Here is a 24,685-nt window from a genome sequence, read left to right on the forward strand (position 1 = left end):
TTATTTAAGTTTCTTGTGTGTATTTTAGCTTTATGGAGGAAAATGAGAGCCAAATGTTGACTGTGCATGGTTCATGAAATAGCTCTATAAACTTCCTGGAACTGAGAAATGTTTAAATGGGCAATGCCACTTCTGTTTTGGCAAAGCTACTGTTCACTAAGTATTGTTAAATCAGTTTGTTAATGAGCTGCTGCAAATGCTGCTTAGTAGTGAACTATGATTACTTAGACAAATACTGTGAAGAAGCATCTCACAACTACTGCATAATGTGGCATAAATAGCTCTTTTCACACAAATGAACTTAAATGAGAAGAGACTGTAGTGTGGGTGTAAGGTATATAATGCAGATGATCAAGAACAAAACAGACAGATAACTCTTATCAAAACATTTGCTTTAAAAACTGTGAGAGGAATTGAGCCTACCTAGTTTCTGCTAAAATAAAAAGTGAGCACATGGCTGATGACAAATCATGAGAAATATGACTCAAGATGTCAGCTTGCTGTAGTTTTGGAATGTGTCAAACATGATTTACTTCATTTGCTTTAGATTTTGTGCAGTTCTTAGGATGTGTAAAACTGCAGGATCTTGAGCTGGATAAAATGACAAGTGTATTGTGTATTTAATTGTGCTATTCATGGTCAAAACAAAAAAAATCCCAGTAGTTACTAATCTTTGAGGGATGAATTCAGATTCCGCAGATGTAAAATCTGGTTTCAGATTAAATTAAGCGAAGAACAGTGTTTGTTAAGCTTTTGTGTTCCTTCTTATAGGAGCAGAGGAGAACAATAGCTAAGGAAATGGATCAAGGCTGTTGATGGCAAGAAGTGTATACAGCTTCATATGACTATTTAGATATTTTTGAACTCTCATGCATGTATTTTGACAGTGATTCCTCCTTTATGCAGAAAAAAAAAGCATGTTGATTTGCTATTCTGATTAATTTTTCTTATCGTAGCTCTGAATTATGTTTTACCACTCTTCTGTGTGCCTGTCTGATGACATTAAATTTAGCAATTTTAAATTAACTGCTCTTTATGATGAGCTGCAATTTTATTTAAGTAAAATATAATTTTTAGTATTTTTTAAAGAAAACGTTTTTTTCATTTGTGTGGATTTTGCAAGTTATTTAACTTTTAGGCAGCCAAATTCAGACAGCTTGCAAGGCTTTCTACAAATGTGATATAATCCACAGAAGGAAAACCCCTCTTTCCAGGAAGCAGCTAAACATTTGCCTGCTGATGGGAAGGAGTAAATGAATTCTTATTTTGCCTTGCTTGCTGTGCAGATTTGCTTTACTTATTAAATTGTTTTTATCTCAACCCACAAGTTTTTTTTCTTTTACACATCTGATTTTCTCCACCATTCCACTGCAGTGACTGCAAAAGACTGAGCAGCTGGCCAGTGTTAGATCAAGCTAGGAGAGAGAAAACTTTCCCTCCTTCACTAGGAGATTGTGGTGGTAATTCCCACTGTTGTAAGCAAGGTTTTCCAGAACCTGTTTCAGACATCAGCACTCTTTATGTTAAACTGCTGGAGTAAATGAAACGATTATGGTGTGTCAGCAAGACAGGAGCACATTTGATGAAGAATGAGGTATATTTTGTTAATTGAGTGTAATACAGAAGCATCATTCTAAGTGTTAATCAAGACCTCCTCTAGGTACAGAATAACAAAATATCACAAACTTTTTCTTCAGCATTTTGCTGGAATTTTTTTCTTTTCTGTGAAGTAAAACTGTGAAGATGTATTTCAGGCTATATGAAGGACAAAATGACTACATGCCAAATTCTACACAAGAATTGGAGAAAACTGAGTCTATTCTCCCTCTTAGTTTATTATTTTAATTTTTTTGTTGTAGTCAGAGTTGACATTAGCTTATGCATTTTAAAAATGCTATTTCTTAACCAAAAGCCTTATGTTAGTAGGATTTCAAAAGCTTTCCCCCTGCCTTGTTATTTAAGACAGATTTCTGATCTAAGATGATAGTAGTTCAAAAGGATAAACTGGTTTTATCTGGCGGTCATTAAAGGTGGTCTGTTATCAAGGGTGAGAAATGATGTTGCTGATAATAGGTGCTTGTTTTGGTACTGTGTAATTGTGACCTTTACAAAAACTTGTCATGTTTATAGATGCAATAGGGAAGATATATGCCAATTTAAAAGTTGAATTACTTAAGGCAACATTTTTGTTTAAAAGCTTTAGCTGTAAAATAAATCAGGCCGTTTGTGAAGTTTTAAGGTTTTTAAACTTAGGTTAATTGAGGCAGAATGTTTTTGCATTTTCATTTACAAAGCTATGTTATTTATTTGGTATTTATAATTCTTGAAAGAAGTAAATGTTGCTGTCTTTACAATCTTTGTCTCATCTTTATCTTACAGTAATTTAAATTGATCAGACCAGTCACTACTTAAATGTAATATTGAATATATACTTTACATTTTTTTACTGTGATTATAAGAGAGCTTATTAGTGTATGAACGACTGTGCCTTGAAGTCAGAAAGTAGTAAACACCAACAGTTCTCTGTACAAAGTGGCATGTGCTGAATAGAAGAATTAATTAGGACCAGCTGGAATGAATTATTGTACTTAAAGGTCATTATTTGTTTTTATACTTTAATATTCTATCATTTTCTTATAAATTTGTGTAACAATCTGGGGGGAAAAGATTAAACCAGTAATACATCAAAAATATTGTATTCTCTCTCAAATGTTTTGTTTGCTCTTTGATATAATAGGTGAAATACTACAGACACTTGGCACCTGATCACTTGCTTCAAATATGCCATCGACTTGGACCGCTTCTAGAGCAAGAAATTCCACAAAGTGTCCCTGGAGTGCAGACATTATTAGGGGCTGGCAGACAGTCTTTGCTTCGAACAAACAAAAGTATGAAAATTTCATGAGAATTTTGAGAGTTCTTGATATTTCATACCTTTGCTGTGGTTTTGCATGAAAAAGCTCTTTTGACTTCATTTTTTGGTGTGTTTTTTAACAAACAGGTTGCAAACATGTTGTATGGAAGGGATCTGCTCTTGCTGCACTACATTGTGGAAGGCCTCCAGAGTCCCCTGTAAATTATGGCAGTCCTCCTAGTATAGGTAAGCCAATTTTTTTCTGGCGCCACCATTGTAATACTTGGCATAATAAAGGTGGTTGATTATTATTATGATGGTGAGAGATAAATAGTAGTTCTGTTTGTATTTATCCTTGTTAGTGTCCCATACCTTACCTTTAATGTTTTTATTAAGGTGCTGTGTTTATGTATTTATTGTAAAACTTTCTCTGAAGCTAATTTTGTCTTTGAAGTATAAAATTGAATAAAATATATTTAAACAATCAATCCATACAAACAAAACTCTTTCTTAAAGATGTAAGAAGGCTGCCAGTAGATAAATAATTAATATTATAGGGCAGCAAGACCTATACCCGTTGTTAGGAAGAGTTAGTCATGTAAACTGGTAATGGTTTCTTTTGGAAAAATTTTGAGTCTTGTAGAAGTTATTATTTTTGATCTCTGTAGCTGTCCTTTGTAGCTGTCCTTTAGCTTGCTCTGCTGTGCTGTATCATGAAGGAAGCGTGTGCTGTCTGTGCTGTTGTAAAACTGAAAGCTGGAGGTCAGAGATATTCCAGTTTTTATTTCTAAGCTCTCACATGGTCACTGAAATGTTTGTTAGCTTTCATGTTTTAAGAACAAAGATACAAATTAGTTTGGCTTCTAGAAGGATCAAGATGTGATATTTTAGAAGATTCTTTAGGGAGCACCCTTCTTTTTTTGTGTATAGAAAAATGAGCAGAATCACTGGCATCTTTTCATCTTTCTCTATTGATGTCCACTGAAGGGGGAATGATTAAGACCAAATTGTCTGTGTGGATTACGGTAGAAAAGGAGCAGGTTTTTTCACCAAAACGGTAGCTGCAGAAAAATCCACCGTGTTGGATGAGAATGGGCAAAGAATACCCAGTTGATTGGCTCTAGATCAGGTGCAGCTGCTGCTGCAAAGGTTTCTGTCTTGACAAAAAAAAAAAAAAAAAAAAAAAAAAAAAAAAGACTGCAGATATGTTGGGAAACTAATATATAACAATGTATGTGAAAAAAAATATATGGATACACTGCAGATAGTATCACAGTATAAACATGTAGGCAGATGCTATTAAGAACAGACTTTTTTAATCACGTAACTTGCCATGGCAATTTTTCAATCTCTGAATCCTTTTGGAGGCTTTTGGTAGCCTCTAGGTTAATGAATTTAAATAGAAACACATAACATATCTACAATATAAAATAGAGAGAGGTTCATTTGGGCTATTTATATTTTTTGTTCAGTTGAAGGAACTCAAAATCAAATCTCAAAATACACACCATCACGCTTAATCCAGAGAATTATAGTTCTCTCCCAACAACTGAAGTTGAACCATGCTGAGAGCTAAACTCAGGTTCAGGACAGGCAATTTTGACTTGGTAGATGGCACAGTATTTAGTGTCCTAGTAGCATTTCCATTTTAAAGCACAAGTTGCAGGCTTTCCATGGTATTTCTGTAGATGCTTGGACTGTAGGATGAGAACATGGTTTTGTTTGCTGGTTTGAGCTGAACCGTAATAACTCCTTAGATGGTACGTGTATCGATCAGAAGTGATTCACTTAAACCCTAATGTAGTACCTGCATCATTAAGTGTGGTTTTGTTTAGAGTCACTAGTTTCATATTCACTTAGAAGGTATTTTCTGTATTGTGCTCTAGGTGTGTAGAAGAAAATGCTTGTTGCTGGTTAGAAAATTCCCTAGAGTGGTTGTGCAATAGCTTGATGATGAAAATCTTGGAAAATCTTGGGCTGTTTTTACAAGGTGACTGTAGGACAGAGCTTTTTAGCAGCTAAGATTTCTTTAGTGATTATTTAGTCTTTGTTGTTAACCATTGGAGGAATCAGAATGGTTGAGGACTGTTTTATGTTGTTCTATGTCTTACAGTGTATGGTAGCTGGTGTATACTTTTTAAAGGGAAAAAGATCAGTGTATGAGATCCATGGTAGCTGGAGTTCAAAGAAAGCTGTAGAGCTGCTGTGGTAGCGAAATGAAATGTTAAGAAAAACAACTTTCAGACTCTTTATAGAAGAACAAGTCAGGTTTCCTAAATAAATGTTATTTTTATTGAACCTTTTGCAGAGGACTGAATGTTTGCAAAATTACAGTTATTTCAAATACCACTTTTTTCATGACCATTAATTTCCTTTTCCAAACATTCCTATAAGTGCTGGTAACTGAATGTTTTCTACTGTAAAGTGTATTTGGATTTTTGGGATATTTGGTTCAGAACTGTAGGCTAAAGCATTTACTTTAGATTTATCTTATTCTATCTACTCTGATCTCTCAATGAAATACGGAACTTGAATAACACTTTTTTTTATAAATTGAATTAGAATTTTTTTTATATTTCCTTTAATAGCTTCCAGTTTTCCCCTGGGAAGACTACATTTTAGGTTAAAAAAAAGAGTCAGAACCTATTATTCTTCAGGCTGTATATATTTCAGGTAGATAATCTGCTGATGTTTGAGGAACAGAAACAAAGACACTGAAATTCTTCTGTGTTGTGCAGGAAAGCTTAACTTACATTTCAGTGAATGTACAAAGTTGTTGATTTACTTCCTAGCCTGATGAAACAATGCAGGTATGATGCTGATTGGGTATTATTTAGAATAATTTTTGTGTATGTTGTGCTGTGTATGTTGTGCCATATGTGTAGGTAGCTGGTTTATAATAATTAATATAGATCTGTACAAATATGTATTTACCCTGAAAACTACAGAGTGTCTGTAGAACATGATAAAGAGAAGTAAAACTTGAATGTGGCGTAGTCTTTGAGTTGCTCTCACTTGTTCAATACATCTTATAAAAAATTTACTGAAGTGCTTAATTAAGAACTAAAGCAGCTAGGTCATATGCTAATTTGTTTTGTTAAAGGTTTCGCTTTTTGTGGATGCAGAAAGAGAAAAAGAGCTCTTTTCCAGTAATTTTTGGGAACTACTGAAAAAAGAATGAACATAAGCACAAACCTTTGACAGCTTTGAGCTCAGAACTCTTGGGAAAGCTGACCACTCGAGTGTGAGGACCTGAATGAGACTGGCTGTTTGCCCCAGACAAAGATTTTTTTTTTCCTGACCAGCAAAAATATCTGCCTTTCAAAACCAGTATTTCATAGTTTTGCCGAGTAATCAATCTCAAGAAAAGTTCTGACTTTTTTCAGTATGTTTATTAAGTGGTACTGGTGTTTTGGTTGCAAAGAGAATGCCAGGTTCTGAAAGCAGTGTAAATGTATTTGTAGAAACACAGTAAATACTTTAGGCCTAAAAAACTAGCTTACGAGTACTTTGTGCACCTCTGTTATTCTGTTAACTATAGGAAGAAAATAAAGGGAAAGACTGCATTTATATTAAAAGATCTTGTTATTAAAACATCTTGTTGTATATGTTTAGTCAAATATAGAGCAAATTATACTAAAGGAAATGACTTACTAGTGTGCAAGAATAAATGAGCTGTAGAAGTCATGGAACTTTGAGTAAAGTACCAATGGAACTATGTAGTGAAAGCAAGTGGGGTATTACTGAAGTCAGGGAAGTTTGGAAATGTTTGAGATTGGGTAGCTTTCATTTGTTTTTGCTTTCTGCCTCCTGAAATATCTCTTACCACTCTGAATTAGGAAGGGTTGGCAGTCGCTTTCATCAAGCAAATGAATATTGTAAGTGAAGTTTGAGGTGTATATAGAATTTTTATATTTTCAGAAATACACCAGTTAGGAGTTTATATTCTTTTACCTTCATGATATGACCAGAGACAAGTTCTGGCTTGATAACATAGCGAGCTTAATAATTTTACTTGGTTGACAGTCATCTCTAGGTCAACAGACATTAAATACTGAGCTCAGAAGCTGAATAGAGAAATGGTAGGAAGTTAGAAGTCAGTTCAAGCTGGGGGCTTTTGGTCTTGGACATCTTTGAAGAAGGGGGAAGAAAAAACCTTCAACAGCACCAAACCGAATGCTTGATACATTCAGTCTTACTATCTTTGAGAGTGAAAGGAGCTGTCTAGCAGTCTCTACTATTATTTTTAACATCTGAATTCCATGGTATTCATTAGAGGCCTGTCTAGCCTCTTAAGTTAATGAAACTTGATTCAATAAGGGTAAGAGTTGTAAGTGAATTATATCCTTTGGGTATGCTTCCAGGACTCTTCTGAATCTGGTTCTATTTTTATGTGACTGGAAGGGGAATGAAGTTGGATTCTGGTTTTCAGAACACAACTTCTGTTAGTTAAATGCAACACCAGAGAGGAGGAAAATGAAAGATTGTGTATGAATTTTAAAAAATTAATTTATAAGTGGTACAAAATTAAATTTATCACTGACTAGTAGATAAGGCAGATTACTATCCCCCATCTTTAAGGCATATTCCATATTCAAGGATAAGACCATGTAAATAATGAGATAGAATTGATTGCTTTGGTAAAATCAGAAAGTAGAAAGAAAGTCAAGTTAAAAAAAAAAGAGGGCTAACACTGTCATATCTTTCAGACCCCCAAATTTATCTTCCTTTTAACAGATTTCTGTTTTTCTTTGAGTTGCCTGTTCTATTTTGGGTGGGGAATGAGTTAGAGAAATTCTGAAACTTTGAAGGCATTCATTTGGCCTGTTGTATGCCTTTTGAGTGGGAGAAAATCTATACTCTTTTGTAAGTTCCACTGAAAACTCCCACCATTTCACTTCTATTTGCTTTGTTTGATTTTTACATTGTTCCACAGGAAACCAAACAAATAAGGTGTTTTTTGATTCTTTGAGATTAAGGTTGTTGGCAGCAGTGAATTTTGACGGCAGAGGCAATATTTAAAAAACAAAGTCGCATTTTAGCTTTCTGAGTGGCCCTTATGAAAAAAAGAAGGAATTTAAACTCTTACATTTAGAGCCTTTAGATCAAGAATGGCATGTTTTTTCTCTACCCCACTTGCTTTTTTAAACTCTAGAGATTAAACATTCTGAGCAATATTTAGCCCTTCTTTCAAAGGAGGGTTAGACTACGTGATTTTTAGAGGCCCTTTCCAACTTTGATCATTCTGTGATTCTGCAGTGACAGAAGTTGGAGTTCTTCTGGCAATAAATCTGGTGAGGGATATGAAGCCACACATGAAGAATTTTTACAGGTCTATCAGTAGGAGAAATGGTAGTCCTGCTGCTAAATGAGGCAGGGGACCTGAAGTAGGATGAGAAGGAGACTTTATAGAACTAAAGGTGGCTCTTCCATCTCAATCCCTGGGCAAGTGATGAAGCAAATATTTTTTGGTGGTCAGTGTAGGGGAAGACAGGTACCATGGCTAAGAGTTGTTGGTACTGATCTGTGAAGGAGAAATCATTCCTGACTAGCCCAATAGCCTTTTAAAGGAGTTGAGGGGCTTTAGAGATTAGAGGACAGTAGTGAATGTTATATATCCTGAGTTCAACATGGCTTTCTGAACAGACTCCCATAACATTCTCAGTGGCAAACTGAAAAGATATGATGGAACTGCTGGGGTTAAAGGGCTGTGATTAGCTATCCTGGTTTGGAGGACAGATATTGCCAAGAGAAAAGGCAGGAGCTCCTCCTGAAATGGAGAGTGAAAATCCTCTACCTCCAATTTATTGTAATTTGAAAATTAAGGGGCTCTTGGGCAAAGATATGGGTTTAGGAATAACAGTTCTTTATTAATATATCTACGAGACAAACAAGAACAATATCAGCTATGAAAATCAGCGACAAAACAGAACAAAAACTTGGTTCCAGTCCCTTTTCCAGTCGCAGACACTCTTCCTCTGCACGGTCCTGGTGGGGACCAGGGCAGGGCCCTCGCAGCCGCGGCAGCAGCAGGTAGGAGCAGGGAGGCGGAGGTGGCAGGGCTGTGTCCCAGGTGGGAGAAGGGTGAAGGAAGAACTCCCCACTCACCATTTGGGTCCTGCTGCTCAGCGGTGGTCTCAGAACAGGGTGCAGGGCAAATCCGACTGCAGAGAAACCTCTCGCCTCAGCATTGGGACGGACCAGTGTCCCAAGAAAAAAAACGACCAGCCACTCAGACCACCCAAACCCTACCAGTGATTGAGGGAGAGAGACAGTCCCCACCCATCCTTTTGTCCTGAGCAATCAAAAGCTGGGAGAGTCATGACAGACTTCCTTAGCATGATAATGGAAAAAATCCTCCACAGAGGAGAAAAGAGTAAGAGAACAAACCTCCCCTAACATCAGCATAGTGAATTCAGTAACTGGCCCAAGAGCCAATCGCTATCGAGTGTACTCCAGAGGTTGGTGCAAGAGCCAGTATTGTTCAACGTCTTCATTAATAACTTGGATAATGAAACAAAGTTTGGCAAACAACTGAAATCCAGGAGTAGTGAACGACTGAGGAGGACTTCAGTAGGGTGGAGAAATGGGTCAACTGGAATCTAATGAAGTTTCATGAAGAGAAACTTCAAATACTTGAACTGGAGCATGTGATGAAGATGGAACCAGACTCTTCTCATTGGTGCTTCCTGACATGACAGAGATCATGAACCGAAACTGAAATAGAAGAACTTCAGTTTAAACATAAAACAACTTTGGGGCCTGATAAGAGGTCTGGCACAGGTTGCTTAGATTGTGAAGTCTCCATCCTTGGAGACATTCAAAACTGGACTGGATGCTTAGCACTGAGCAACTTACTCTAGCTGACCCTGCTTGAGCAGGGGGCTTGGAATAGACGACCTGTATATAGGTTCCTTCCCACCTCAGTCATTCAGTGCTTGGGTGGTAGTAGACCATTTCAGTCTTGGAGGCTGGTCATAATATATGAACATGAACCCAGTTACTAAAAAGTAGAAGTCTCTTAATTTTATTTGCAACCAGTTAGTAAACAATTGTTGGCAACTTAAAATGATAAAATTTGTGAAAATATTTCAAAATACCAACAAATTCACAGCTTTCACAGACACTGGCTTTTACTGATTTTTAAATATGAAGAATTTTGATTTTGAAACCAGGGTATCATTTAGGAGTAAGTGGTGGGTTATCATACTGTGTTGTGCAACATCAACAGATGTTAGTAACATCTGGTTTTTTATCTGTTTTCAGTTTCATTTATTTTGAGAACAGGACCTGAAGTGTAAATAGTAGATGGGAATGTAAAACTAAGGTAATACTAATTTCCTTGGTCAACCAGGTATTGGATAGTTTTCTCAATGCGTTGTCCATTTCACAGTGCCCTTCCAGCAAGGGCAATCTCTATCCTGTTGTTTTCTTCTTTGCAGCCCTTCCCTTTATGTTGGTTGATTCGCTGTAAGGCCCAACCAGCATTTTATAACATATCCTGGGATAAAGTATCATCTTCCTTCACTCCCTTAATGTAGTTTTTGTCTCTCACAGCTACTGTTTGACTACTTATACCTTGTGATTCTTTGTGTGATTAACAACTTTGCTCACACTCACTTATTTGTGTGAGGCCAAGCAAAGACAGAAAAGTGCTAATACAGCTAAAACAAGAGAGATTAGACTTGCTGTCACAGAGAGTTCTAAATTCATTTTTTTCTAAATGCAGTTAAAATCAAGCTAGACAGATTAGAGACTTGACAAGTGTTGATGTAACATTTGTTATAAAACTATGGGCCTATAATTTATACAAAGGCATTATTATGAACAGTGGGTAACCTTTCTCATCTTGGCTTGGACAAGAAAAATCAATTTTATTCTTTGAGTGCAGGAATTTTTGACAGAGGTATTTTTGATTTTTACCTGTACTCTGCAGAGGAAAAAAAGCTGATGTGCTAGCAAAGTTTCCAGGTGTTTGGAATATTGGAATAAATAGTGGGAATTGGTCAGGGAAATCAGAATAGATTCTTGGCACTTGGCAAAGTTGATAAGAGTAAGTATGAATTTGGTTAAATGAAAGGGATATTGAAAAACAGTGGTGGATGTGCCAATTCCATTTTAAATAACCGAAAGATACTCCCCAGTTTGAGAAGCTTTAAAAGTTACGTGCTTATGGATAGTGTTTAAACCTGTGGGAGATTGATTTTTTTCCCCTCTCCTCTGCTAATTGCATGAAATTGGTAAAAAAGAATTCTTCCCAGAGAATGGAAGTTCATAATACTGTGGAGGGTTTTTTTCATATCAAATTGCTTTTTAATTCACTTAGTTTTATTTTTAACCAGTTTTGGTATTTTTGCTCAATTTATGTTTTGATCAAGGCTAAAGAGTAAAATGGATTCCAGTGTTCTTATTTCCAGTGTCACAGTATTACCTTTTATTTCCTCTGGTATGTTAATTGTTACTGAATAAGGTGTGTTTCACCTGTTGAGTTTCTCAGGGATGTGGGAACTAGTAGCAAGTTGCACATTGGTGATTGGCATCAGCAAGACGATTCCTAGAAATACCAGCTTGTGTTCTGCTAAACTTAACTTCTCCAGTGTTACCAAAAACCCCCCAAAACTGAACATCCCACTCCCATAAACCCTCTCAAACTTGAACTCAAGTACTTCAGAAATTTTTTATAAATGCAGGTGTATGTTAAAAATTTCATGCTTATGTAATTTGTTGTTTTATCCTAAAGATAAAGAGTCTCCCTGCAGTTTTGTTTCATTGACACGTGTCTACAAATTAAAATTTTGGTTAACCTTTTTTTCAGTTTTTGTGAACTATTGTTTTATTTGAAGGCATTGAGATATCCATCAACCATATCCATCTTACATTAAAAGTAGACAAAAGGTAATTTCTGTGTAGGTTGAGATTATTGTGTAAATTCACTTTGTTGGGACAGACCTTTTTTTCATTTTGTGTGTGTGTACTTGTTTGGTTTCTTTTTTCTGTGTGTGCTTTTTTTGTTGAGAGTTTTTTTAAAATGTAGGATGATTTGTCAGATACCAAAACTAGATTTATCTTGTGCCTGACCTACTGTTGGTTTCCTGCTGTTCTGCAGTAGACTGCTGGCAAGGGAAAACTGTCATAAAGCAAATGCAACCTTGTCCTCTTCTGGTGCGAGGGAAGGAAGAAGATGCAGTGGAGCCTTAGGACAGCAGTTGCTCCTCGACTAAAAGTGCTTTGCTCTACAGCTAATAATTCCACTTCTTCATGGAGCTTCTTGAACTAGGAAAACTTCCTTGAATTAGGGCCTGAGGCTAATGGACTTGGCTATAATACAAGAAACTTGTGGTTCTTATGGAGTTGCTACAATCCCACTATAAAAATTGGCATATCTGATGTAGTTTGACCTGTACTGGCTTATGAACTACTGTTGTGTTGGTCTGGGCCAAATGCAAGTGGTGCAAAGGGTCTGTAGCTCTTTTGCAGTTTGTTTGGTGGTTTTGTGTGTGTGTGTGTGTTTAGCTGTAGTGGGTAGCAGGATTCTTAAAAAATGACTGGTCTTACAAGTGGTGGATAAATGTTTGAGTAGACCTCAAAAAACAGGTTACCTTGGAGAAGATTTGAATGTGTGCTGACTTCAGTTAATAGCTATGTGGAAGCTTTTACTCTTTCTATATTTGAGGTAGGTTACTCCTTCGTGGAAGCTACCTCAGTACTCCTGAATTTGGGCACTTAAAGTTGGAAGTTGTGTTGCATCTTTGGACTATGCCTTGCAGTTCAATACTTTTTCTATGTCTGTATCATAGGCAACTTTTCTATGTATTTTTCTCTAGTGCAAAATGAGAATTATTACGGTACCCTGTTCATATGCACAGGTAGTCCAGTGTTGAAATACATTTTCCATCTTTGTCAAGTATTTGAGTTTATGAATACAGTATAAATGTTTCTTCTTTTTTCTTTACCATTTTGGTAGTGGATACCCTGTTTTCAAGAAAACTAAATGGAAAATACAGACTTGAGCGCCTTGTTCCAACTGCAGTCTATCAACATATGAAGATGCACAAGCGAATTTTAGGACACTTATCTTCTGTATACTGTGTAACTTTTGATCGGACTGGCAGACGAATATTTACTGTGAGTACAAAATCTTTATTTTTGTAGATTTTTTTCATTTTTAAGTACACATAATACGTCACCTAATTGTTTCCAAAACGTGACTATAGGATAGATATACTGATTATGAATGAAAAGCAGAATAATTCCTCTCATATTTACTTTTTAATAGCCATGCTGGTTTACACACTGAATAGTTTTGGCATTTGTATTTGAACACTAGATATGATGGTGGTGCTGGTCTGTGTAGTTCATTGAGAAAACAGTTCATTTTCAGTGGAAAGGATTTACCCTGTGTAGGTTCTTTCTTCTGGCTTTTGTTTTCTCTAGCAAAAGCATAAGCAAAAAAAAGAACTGCCACCACAGAATTAGATTAGAAAGTCAGAGAGAGAACAATCACATGGTATGTTGTAACAAATGTTGATTCACAACAAATTGTCTTTATGAGATCCTAACATCTATTTTTAAAGTACAGTAATTTCACTATTACAAGCTGCATGGACTATAAGCCGCATCTCTGGGTGTTGGCAAACATTTCGTTCTTTGTCCATAAATAAGCTGCACCTGAGTATAAGCCACTCTGTCGTTCTCAGGGAGGACCCACATGCAACAAAGTTGCCAAATAGTAACAGAATCGCGGGATGGCGGGGTTTACTGACTCGGCTAAGGCTGTGAGGGCTCGGCCCGCTAGGGGCTGCCGACGGGGCCAGGTGGCCCAGCTCGGCGCTGCCGCTCGGCGGGGCCACTCGGGGCCGGCCGCCGCTGCCACTGGGCTCCGTCACCCCGGCCCAGCGCTGCCCTGTGGTGGCAGGCAGGGACGGAGCACCCCCGCGGTGGCGGGCAGGGATGGAGCACCCCTCGCTCCTGCGGCAGCGGGTGGGGACGGAGCCTACCTGCTCCTGCCGCGGCAGGCGGGGGCAGGAGCCCCCCACTTACCCCACGGGCCGCAGGGATGGCAGCATGGGGCCCCCCCAGTCTCTCCCCCGGGCTGCGGCAGAGGGAGGGAAGGAGGGAGCTCTCCCGCCTCTCCCCCCGCCCCCCGTGCTACCTGCAGGGAGCCAGGCTCCACCTGCGGCGCAACAGAGTAACAATTTGTAACAATCGCGAAATGCCGGCTTTTACTGGCCGATTGCTCGACTCGGCACCTCTGTTTCCACTTCTGGGCTTGGAAATGTCAGAAAATTATTCACATATTAGCCGCTCCTGAGTGTTAGCCGCATTTCCGGTGTGGGAGCAAAATTTTAGTCAAAATGGTGTGGCTTGTATTCGTGAAATTACTGTACTAGCGTTTTTAGTATTTTTAACTATTTGCTTTTTTTTGTTGTTATTAAGTTATAAATACTAGACAGATGTGAAATCAGTACTGAAACTGCAGATTTCCCAAGGGATAGGATTTATAAAACCACATAGATGTCAGTGTAATATTTAGATATCTTGGCAAGTAATCAGTTTCAGTAGAGACAAAGATTTCATAAACACACTTCATGGCAGGATTATTGCCTTCCTACAAACACTGGATGTAATTGATACCTGTGTGGATTCAGGAGCTTGATTATGTCCTTTTAACCTCATGTCAGATAGCTTGAACAATGCTGATAGAAGTACAGGTTCAGGTTTCCTATTTTGCCTTGCAGTCCTAACTTCTAAAATTCTTCAAATGCAGTTGCAAATATAATTCTCTCTTTGTCCACATACATCTTGCTTTGTTGCATGGGGAGATGTGTGGTTTAAGGAATGGGACACCTTGCAGTGTTTTGAACAGGCCTATTAATTTGTTCACTTGTTACTTCAGGCATAGAAGAAACTTACTTTCATATTTATTTTGTTTTCATCAGCACGCTAAATCACAGGCATTAAAATCTTTCGCCCTGTGGTTTATACATGATTTACTTATCAGGAAATGGGCTCTGTGTTGTGGGTTTATTTTGTATGTGACATGGCAGAATGCATTAAAGATTTTATGAAATAATTCTCTTGACTGTAACAGCAGTTTTTTTCAAAGAGAGTAGAACAACCTGAAATAAAATGGGAGGTGGAGTGGGGCAATATGTTTCTGCAATCCCAGAGTTTTGCTGGCATTCCTTTGCTGATTGGTGTCCTGGTCTAATTGCTTGAAGGAAAGTTCCTGGTTTAGATCATGATTACTTCAGGTGTTAAATAAATTGGCCATAGGTATTAATTGTGGTTGCTAAATTTTCGTTTTGGAGGGCCTGGAACTGAACTTCTTATTTCTGCACTTTTAGGTAAATCCAGTGTTCATGTAGATGTTTAAGCGGTTGTTGGCAAACGGTTGTATTCTACATTACAGTAAAATCCAGGTTGCTGTAGCTGGCATTATATAGTCAGTGGATTAGCAGTCATACACTGTTGTGTTGTGACTGCATCTGTATAGTGGAATGGTGCCAGTTCTTTTTAATCTAGTCAACTACATCTTCTAAGTCTCTAGTGTGGTGTGTAAATTTTATGCCTTGGTAGGGGTTTGCTCTTGTCTTACATTTTACTCCACAACCTTCAGTATGATGTTAGTTAGATAAGTTGTTTTTGTATTTATAATTCGTTCTAGAAGCTACATCATAATAGTTTCCGCATCCTACATGTTCCACCTGACATCTGAAGGATTGAAAGCCTCCAAATTCAAACTTTGTTCATATTCTGTTTCAAATTAAAAGGACAGGAAGGTGTTCTCAGCACATTTTTGAGTCATACTCATCTGAGACATGTTGTCCTTGCTAGAAAGGTGTTGCTTCTATTTTGCCTAAAGACAGTGGAAATAGAACAGTATACATTTTTCCTGCTAGCTTAATTGACCTTTACTGTGTTCATGTAGCAAGGTTGTGGTACTGTGGTTCTATGAGAAGCTTCCTCCGTGTCCAGAGCCAATGCCAACCAGGTCCAGGACAGACCCACTGCTGAGCAGGGCTCAGCACATCAGGGATAATGATAGTGCCACTGGGATGATGTATTTAAGAAGGAGAAAAATCGCAGGACAGCTACAGCTGGGAGGGAAGAGTGAAAATATGTGAGAGAAACAGCCCTGAAGACTCTATCATGAGTGAAGAGAAAGAGGTGTTTCAGGAGCTGGAATAGTCATTCCCCTGCAACCTATGGGGAAGACTGTGGTGAGGCAGCTGTCCCCCTGCAGCCTGTAGAGACTTTGTATTCTGGTTCTACTGAAAAGTGTGACTTGGAGAACCCATGCAGGGTGATAGAAACAAATACTGTCTTCTCTAGTTCATACACTTCTTAAATTTCTGACTGCCAAAACCTCCTTTTCTCCCCACCTTTATTTTCCTATCTCTGCGGAGATCATTCTTTCTAGGGAATAATAAACAGCATTGTGTAATAGTCTGTGTAAGATTTCCAACTCAAGATTAATTTGTGTGTTGCTTGGCAGTTTCACTTCATCCCACAAGTGTGTGTAATGATAGGAAAATGAAACAATTTTACTCCATACCTTGGTAATGCAGTCATCAATTCTCTCTTGGTGCTGAAGTTGTTTTAGGATTCACTTTTGACAGATACTTTTTAATAGGTACATAATTTGTAACAGTTGTGGATATAACCTTGGAAACATGAACTGTGGTGTAATCCACGTGCCCTTGCTAGTAGAATTGCAACAGAATTTTAAGAGTTGTGGATTGTCCCATTCAGATCAGACAGAAACACATTAATTTATTTGAACTCTACTATTGATGTCTTGTCAACAAGGTACTGCAGAATTTACAATTTTACCTTCATTTTTTCCTCTTTTGTTTTCCTTTCCTTTCCTTCTGCCTTTGCCCTCCCCCCCTCCATTTTCATTCTTGAGACTTGGCTGACAGAATGCACAATGTGCACCTCTATAGTGACACTAGAGCAGGCTGGCAGGCAGCAGGCCCATTTTATAGTGACCTTCTTTCCTTTGTTTGCTGTTACTAAAAAGACCTCTGGGAACCCTCCAGGTGGTATTAGGTGCCACAACAATTTTAAATATTTTTTTCCTTGCTGACCATTTTACATCTTTGTCTGTGACTGATTTCTACCTTTTCTAGGGTTTGATAGTTTTGGATCTACCATTCCCTTCTACTTTCAGGTTTCTCTCAAGCAGTGAGGGAGGCTCTTATTTACAGTTTTACGCACCAGCAAGCACACATATCCTTTTGTGTCAGCTTCCTGGGTTTTTTGGTGGTGATTGCATTTTGAGAAGAATATACAAGTTACTTCATACTCTAGAGTCTCATACCGCGATAACGGAACCACATGAACAGCTACTACCTTTCAGGTAGTTACAGCATCCTTACTGACAAACTGATGATGTACAGGTTAGATGTGTGGACTGTGAGAATGTCAGCTTAGGGCATTTTCAGGTTTGAAGGGTTGTGGTTAACAGCACAAGGTCCAGCTGGAGGCCAGTCACTAGAGGTGTGGTACTGAGACTGGTACTCTCTCATGCTTCATTTAAAGATCTGGGTGATAGAACAAGAGGGTGCCTTCAGTAGATGCCCAAAAGATAATAAAAAACCTGAGTGGTGGATACAGCATCATGTTCTGGCTGACCCTACTTGAACAGGGAGTTTGGACTAGACCAAAGTGTCTTCTCACCTCAACAATTCAGTGATTCTGTCCTCTACTCATTGCTAGAACTCAGGCTCTGGTTGTGTTCCCTGGTGTGGCACTGTGGCAGTCTGGCAGTTAGATGAAGCAAATGTGTTCCACACAATCAGCATGGAAGTTTTATGCATAGGTAGAAATAATATAGGCTGTATCATTGCTCTTCTCACCCAAGAGGCAAAAAATATAATTATTAACAAGAAGCTTCTGTAACTATTTCCTTTGCCTAGGAGACCTGGAACTATTTTATAAAAGGTGGATGATAGTATTGCCATGCCTTCTGCTGTCTTTAAAGTGAAAATGCTAGATTACAGAGACAGATGTGCAGAGGCACTGTAAGTAGATGGAATAGGAAGTGCTGGTCATATTTTATAAGGGTTATGTCACATTGTAACTTGTAGCACCTGTGTGTCAAGTAGCAGATTAGTACTCTGGATGTTTAAACCAAATTTTGTGTTGTTTCCAAACTTAAATAATTGAATTAAATGTTTACAATAAACCTTGTCTGTTGGTGTGTGTGCAGTGTTCAAATGTCATGATATTGAGCCATGGTGTGGTGCAGATGCTCAGACTTTCAGGAAGGCATAGAAATGCAATAAAAATAAAGGAATGAGTTGTGAATTTTTTGTTAGGGCTGGAAATTTGCTGTATACAGGCAAGTAGCTGTTAGAATTGTGTGTGAAGATCAGCAAAGCTCAAGTCAAATATGAATACGTAGATAAAAACTCTTGAGCTTGTTGAGAAAGAATATTCATTTTGGTGTTTGTTAATGTGAATATTTAAGCAGGTTTGTAATAGTTTGACCTAATAATGGAATAGCTGTACATGCATGCTGTTTACATAACTTGTGGTAAGTATGATGATGATGAAACTGGAAAGATAAGGAACTTATATGGGTATAAATGACAGGCTGTACCAGTTTCATTCACTTTCACCTTTAATGTGAATATTTTAATGTATTGCAACAACTTCTTCAGTTTGTGCTGGATTTTTGGAAAAAGTGTCTTACTAAAGCATAAACCAACTTGCTGTAGGATTTGTGATCTGTTTTATAAATGCATCATGATTTGTATATAATGTCAAGAATCAATGTAAACTTGTGTTTTGGATGTAGTGTAGAAAACTGTTAAAAGCATGAGTGGGAATATCTGCATGTCACTAGTTCTGTTTTTCACTTCACTGCTTACTCTATCATGAAAATAGCAATGGCATGGCTGAAATTATTTCTACCTTACTTCTAGGGATCAGATGATTGCCTTGTAAAAATCTGGGCGACTGATGATGGAAGGTTGTTGGCTACCCTGAGAGGGCATGCAGCTGAAATATCTGATATGGCAGTAAACTATGAAAACACCATGATAGCTGCTGGAAGCTGTGATAAAATGATCCGAGTTTGGTGCCTTCGAACTTGTGCACCCTTAGCAGTCCTGCAGGGCCACAGTGCATCTATAACGTCATTGCAGGTAGGTTTTTACTTTGCAAAAATGAGTCATGAGAACATTCAGTGTCATAAAAATGCATGCCTGGCAACTAAGCTTGAACTGAGAAGGAATTTTCATGGTCTGCATTGTGAAAAAACATGTTTATTGTCAAAATGCCTGACCTTTGAAGAATCCCAGACATAATCCTTGTTCAAAAGAATTGCATGACACATGTGTGCAGTTCTGTTTTGAAGTACCATTTCTTTGCAGGCTGTGATTTTGAGCACAGGTACATTGAGTAAAAACTGCAGTCACTAGGAGTACTTTGGTTTGTTTTTGTTTAGAACTGCATGATATTGTGCAACTTTGGTGGTGGGGGAAGGGAAGAGGAACCTGGAGTGCTTTGGAATGTAACCCAGAAGGGTTGTTATGGAAGGAGTGATGGAACAGTGTTTTTTTATTTTGGTATTCATTCCAATTTATTTCCCTTAACTGTGGTTTGATACTTGATTTTTTTTTTTTTTTTTTTGGTGAGATGAATTGTGGAACTTCTTAGTGTATCTGGAACAGATTAACAGGAGAACTTTTCTTTTTTTCTTCCTCCCTTTCCCAGTTCTCTCCACTCTGCAGTGGCTCAAAGAGATATTTATCTTCAACTGGGGCAGATGGAACGATATGCTTTTGGCTGTGGGATGCTGGCACCCTTAAAATAAAGTTAGTTGCTATTTTATTTATTGCTACCTCTCTTTATGTAATTAAGAATGATGTACAAATATGGAGAAAAATTTGGCTAGACGAAGCTTGTCATTGATTTTTAGTATGTGATTGTTGGGTATGATCTATTTCTGCTGTAGCTATAGCTTGCCTGTCTCTTGTATATGTGTTAATTTAGAAAATGAGTCTACTGTTGGGATTTTTTTGTTTAATATGTCAAAAGTTGGCACTCCATTATTCTGATGTAATTTCAATTTCAAATTAAATTAAAATTATGTTGATAAAATTATTGCAATTTAGATTGCAAAATCCACTTTTAAAGGCAACAGTAATGTCCTAGTATAAATCAGGATAGGATATTTTTGATGTTTGTTCTTTGCTTACCTATATTATCTTTTCATAGTTGCTCTTGGCTGTAATATGGCAGAAGGTAGAATTCTTGCACAGCCAAGTATTGATGGCTGAAGTTGTGCCTAAAGTTTATGCCTTCAAAGATACTAAAGATATTGTCAGGACTTTCATATATAGTTTTAAAAAATCAACTTGCTCAGCAGCTTTTAAATGCTCTCTGCTCTTTATTTTCCTTTATTACTAAAACCCATAGCTTAAAATTGGGAGTGGTTGTTTTAGTATGATAGGATCTGTTCTTAAGGATATATACTCCTGGAAGGTAAGTTCAATTTCCTTGTAGTTTTAGTAATTGCTGCTAATTTGGTAATTTTCTTCCAGTGTGCTGAGGTTATGCAGAGCTTGCAGGCATGCTTGCATAGGTACTTCTCTAGTTGTTTGGACCTTAACTATTCTGATGTGCTCTGGATGTTTTTTCTCTTTTGGTACTGTAAATGAAGCTGTGTGTCAGGTTGTTATTCCTCTGCTGACTAGTGCATACTGTAATCAAATTAGGACTCCTTTCTACTGAGGGCAGGAGGTGATAGCTTACATGCTTATTTTTGTGTGAAGAAAAGGAGTTGCCACCACATTGTTTTTAAGGCATTCTAAGTCTGAACTCTTGTTGACAAGATGAGATCTTAGTCTGTCTGATGGGTAAACCTTTTGACCCACACGTTTTTTCTTTTATCTTTCTCTTCTGTTTCTTTTCTTCTCCTTTTCCTAAATAAAGTTTTAGTCTATGGAATTGATTTTTGAATCTAATTCTGTCACTATTAGTATTCATTATTAGAAAATAGTGAATCCTAATAGTGACAGAATTAGATTAAAAAACAGTGAATCCTTGAGAGTCAGGTAGGTTATAATATATAAGCTAGGAGATGAATGTTTAGAAATGATGAAAGTTGGAATGAATTGTGAAGTTGAATGGGATTTGTCTTGAGATAAAAATTAGAGAGGGAGAAAATTGGTGCCATTTGTGGTAACTCCTTTCCATGGTGATCTATAATTGTAGAATAAAAAATTTTAGTGAGATATGCTCAACAAATATTAAAAGAATAAAAGATATTTGAGGAATGCTTTCATGTAGAAGTAATTTCAAGAGGTGTGATTAGACAGAGACATAGTGAAAACAAATCAACTGTCGTGCAGCACAGCAAGGAAGTGGTTTGGTAAACTAAGTCATGCCAGTGACTCATGTTGCTTAACAACATAGTGCAGATTAAATTTTGAGACTGGAATTTTTCTACTGCCCTTACCTTCTGTTTTGGAAATACTTTTTATGTTGGGTTTCAGAAGAGAGAGGAAGCCATTAAGTATTTCTTCAGTCTGGAAAAAAACTAATACGTAAAGATGAGTCATGTACAGTCATGAGTGTTTTGAAGAGGGAATATAATGAGGAATTGCTTGTAGACCCTTATGGTCCTAGTAGGTATCAAATCAAAGTATCAATTTTCAAATTGGAAGAGGATGGTTGTTTACAAAACATGCAACTGAGTTACAAAACTCCTTGCATATTATGCAAGGTATTATGCACTATATGAAGATATTAAAAGGCATCCCTGTGTGCTTTTTCTTCTTTTAAGTCTTTATTTAAGCTTAGTATAGCTCTAATGTATTTGAAGTAATTGATGGTTTTTAATTCAAATTAAAACTTGATAAAAATATCTAAGTAAGAAACAGGTATGTCTTTTGGGACTGGAATATAACTGTATGACACTTGTGATATCAAAACAGTTGGACACACAGACAAGTCTTAATTTCCTGAATTGTAGAGTACACTAGTTCAGAGAACTTGTTAGTTAGGGAAGGTTTTACTCCATGTGCTAAGCTATAAACTTTCCTAATTGTGATTATTGTGATTATTCTGGTAAACCAAAATATTGGCAAACTTGCAGTTCAGTGTGATTTTCTACAAGAAAATTCCATTGCATGGCCAATGCAGCTCAGCAATGGGTGTATATTGTCATAGCAGTTTTCATTTAGGTGATTGCACTTCTTACACACTTAGATGTGGTTCCAGAGCTGCAGAAGTGTGGCAGGTTCCCTCCACATCCATTCAGTTATGTGCTGAGGGAAAACAAGGACTAGAAATGTAAGAGCATCTAGGGAAAGAAAGATGCCTGTTAATTTTTGTCATAAGGTGTCTTTTGAAGTTATATTTAAAAAATATGATGTGTAGGCCATCTGGAAGAGAGTATTACTCGTGAGGTGGGAAGTTTATCCTTCCATTTATCCATGTAGTAAAAAATACAGGATTCCTTCTGTTCAGTATTTCTAAAGAGGAGGAAAGTTGGCAGGGACAGTAAGATCTCTTACCATAGTTGTTCAGCCTCTGAGCTTGCTACCCTGTATCTTGGTTCTAGTACAACTCCCACCCCAGGAAGGAGAAATTTCAGCTTTCAAGGAAGACCAGGAATTCTGAGTAGTTCAGCTGAAAGATGCTGTAACATGCTAAAGTTAGAACTTGATTTCATGTTCCTCCTGAGCTTGACTGCAGCCTGCTCTACAAGAATGCAATTTCTATCAGTGATGAAGGTGTGTTAGTAAATTATCCAATGCTTCAAATGGGGATGTGCAGTGAAGTCTTGAAATTTTAGCTACTCAAAAGAGAAAGAAAATCTGTATATCCCACCTCTACTTTTTGTACTCAACACTACTCCAGTCACCTGGTAGTGGGCAGCCGCGTGATGATCACACAGTTGATTGTAATTTCAAGATGATTATGCCATTAGTACCTCGCTGAACTTTTTCATGGAATGCAAGAAAGGCAGAGTTGATATTGTGTTCAGTGTGCTCTCAGAAATAATCAGTTTTGTTCTTAACTACACTGAGTTGTATTTTCTGTGGGTTTTTTTTTTCTTATCTCTGCAAATGTTTAGTTTGTTTCATTCTCAGATTGGCCAAAGCTGAGTTACAAGATTTTTGCAACAACTCTGCTGCAGTTAATATTATTTAATTCATAGTATGTCTGAAATCAGGGGCTTCCCATATTGTCTCCTATTTTTTGATAACCTTGTTAATTGAGGCATGTTCTGTGTTTGGGTCAGACATATGGCCCACTCTGGGGATGTTGGTGACAGCTCTGTTTTGATGAACTGCAAAAGGACACATTACAATAGATTTCGTTTCGTAGAATGAAAGAGACGTTGGCACAACTGACCACAGAATTCTGAGGTTGTTCAAAGGAAAATGAGCAACCTTGTTCACATGGTTCTGTGACTAGTGTGGATGCATGCTTTTTAGTTTTATGGGGCACCTGTGTGCTCCTCTTCTTTCCTTGAAGAGATTTATGACCAGGAAACTACTGGGTATGTCTAAAAGCAGTAACATTCCAGGTAGATTAATTCAGTTTCCAAACAGAGGAAGATTGGTTGTTGCTGCAGGCAAGGAATTCACAGAATGTAGTCCAAACAAGATGGGAAAACAACTGAAAATTTAGGCCATTGAGTCTTACCCTGGATTTAGTCTTTTACTTTCTGGGTGGTGATGGTAAACACAGGAGTTGGGTCTTGCATCAGTTTACAGTAGGAAGGAGTGAGAAAGTCTGCCTTATCAGAAATTGAAGAATCATGTGCTTCATTCAAGTTTAAGGGACAATTATTATAACTGGTCAGTGCATCACAGTTAAATTAGTTGCACTGTGAAATACTTGCCTATGTATCTTTTCTGAGGAAGACACTGAGGTTTCATTTTTCTTCTGCCACCTTGCATCACAAGTTTCCAGTGTTAGCCTGTTACTGACAGACCATATGAACAAGGCAGCAGAACCGTCTCACAGATTTGAGTAGAGGAGCTTGGTGTGCTGATTTTCTTATCTATTTATTCTCCCATAATTTTAAAAAGAAGGAAGAAAACCTCAGGAAAAACACATACTGATTTTGACATTCCTGTTTTGGACAAGACACTGTTTTTTTCAATTATCATCAGTGTGATGTCATACTTCCCATTTGCTTTCTTACACAGAAGGCACTTGATGTTAAAGGGGCTGATCATGTATCAGAACTCGGATATGCTGAGCCTTTTTCATTAACTTGTGAACAAAGACTTAAATTATAGAGGTTATATTACGCGTCTGTTTTCTGTGAAGAAGTCCTGCTTTAGGTACTACATGACAAGAGTTAGACTAGTCTTCAGGTTGGATTAATAAACTAATAAAATATTTAATAAATGCATTGAAAATATACGTAAAGTGAAACAGTGTCCTGGAGAGAGGCAGCTTTTGTCCCCTTTCCACGCTTCACAAAAATACTGATTGCCCGACTCATTTTACAATCTGCTCTTTTGTAGAAGAGTGCCGGAATCTTGTCTCCTAATGCCTGAAATACATTGGAGAGACAAAAGTTTGAGAATTTAAATTGGTTATCCAAACTAGAATGAAAGTGCATGCTTGCTCTATTTTGCAGCTGTCCAAACTCCAAAGGCAGAGTTCACAAACAACAGTAGAAAAAAACGACAGCTTATTTATCTATTTACATTTGTTCCAAATTATGTAAACTGCATATTGAATTGTCTGATAGTTCTTGTTAGTTAAGGAGCATTTCAACTGTTATGTAAAAAAAGATCTTTGTCTTGTTTAGTGTATCTTGTGAAGTTTCCTTGTCACAAATCTGCA

At 37.5% G+C, this 24,685-nt stretch overlaps 1 protein-coding gene across 2 annotated transcripts in view; it reads left to right on the forward strand.

Annotated features, from left to right (window-relative positions):
* LOC116993786 (pleckstrin homology domain interacting protein) overlaps positions 1–24,685 on the forward strand; it is a 110,223-nt gene that overhangs the window by 7,977 nt on the left and 77,561 nt on the right. For both annotated transcript variants that reach the window (XR_004417358.2, XM_033054801.1), the window contains exons 5-9: positions 2,738–2,888; positions 3,002–3,100; positions 12,819–12,979; positions 18,790–19,011; positions 19,583–19,683. Coding sequence is in view for 1 of the 2 variants with exons in the window: in XM_033054801.1 (XP_032910692.1) it covers positions 2,738–2,888; positions 3,002–3,100; positions 12,819–12,979; positions 18,790–19,011; positions 19,583–19,683 (734 nt within the window). In the remaining variant the exon portion in view is untranslated. The remainder of the gene's footprint in view (positions 1–2,737; positions 2,889–3,001; positions 3,101–12,818; positions 12,980–18,789; positions 19,012–19,582; positions 19,684–24,685) is intronic.

The sequence above is a fragment of the Catharus ustulatus genome, chromosome 3, assembly GCF_009819885.2.
Source record: "Catharus ustulatus isolate bCatUst1 chromosome 3, bCatUst1.pri.v2, whole genome shotgun sequence".
NCBI classification, from domain to species: Eukaryota; Metazoa; Chordata; class Aves; order Passeriformes; family Turdidae; genus Catharus; species Catharus ustulatus.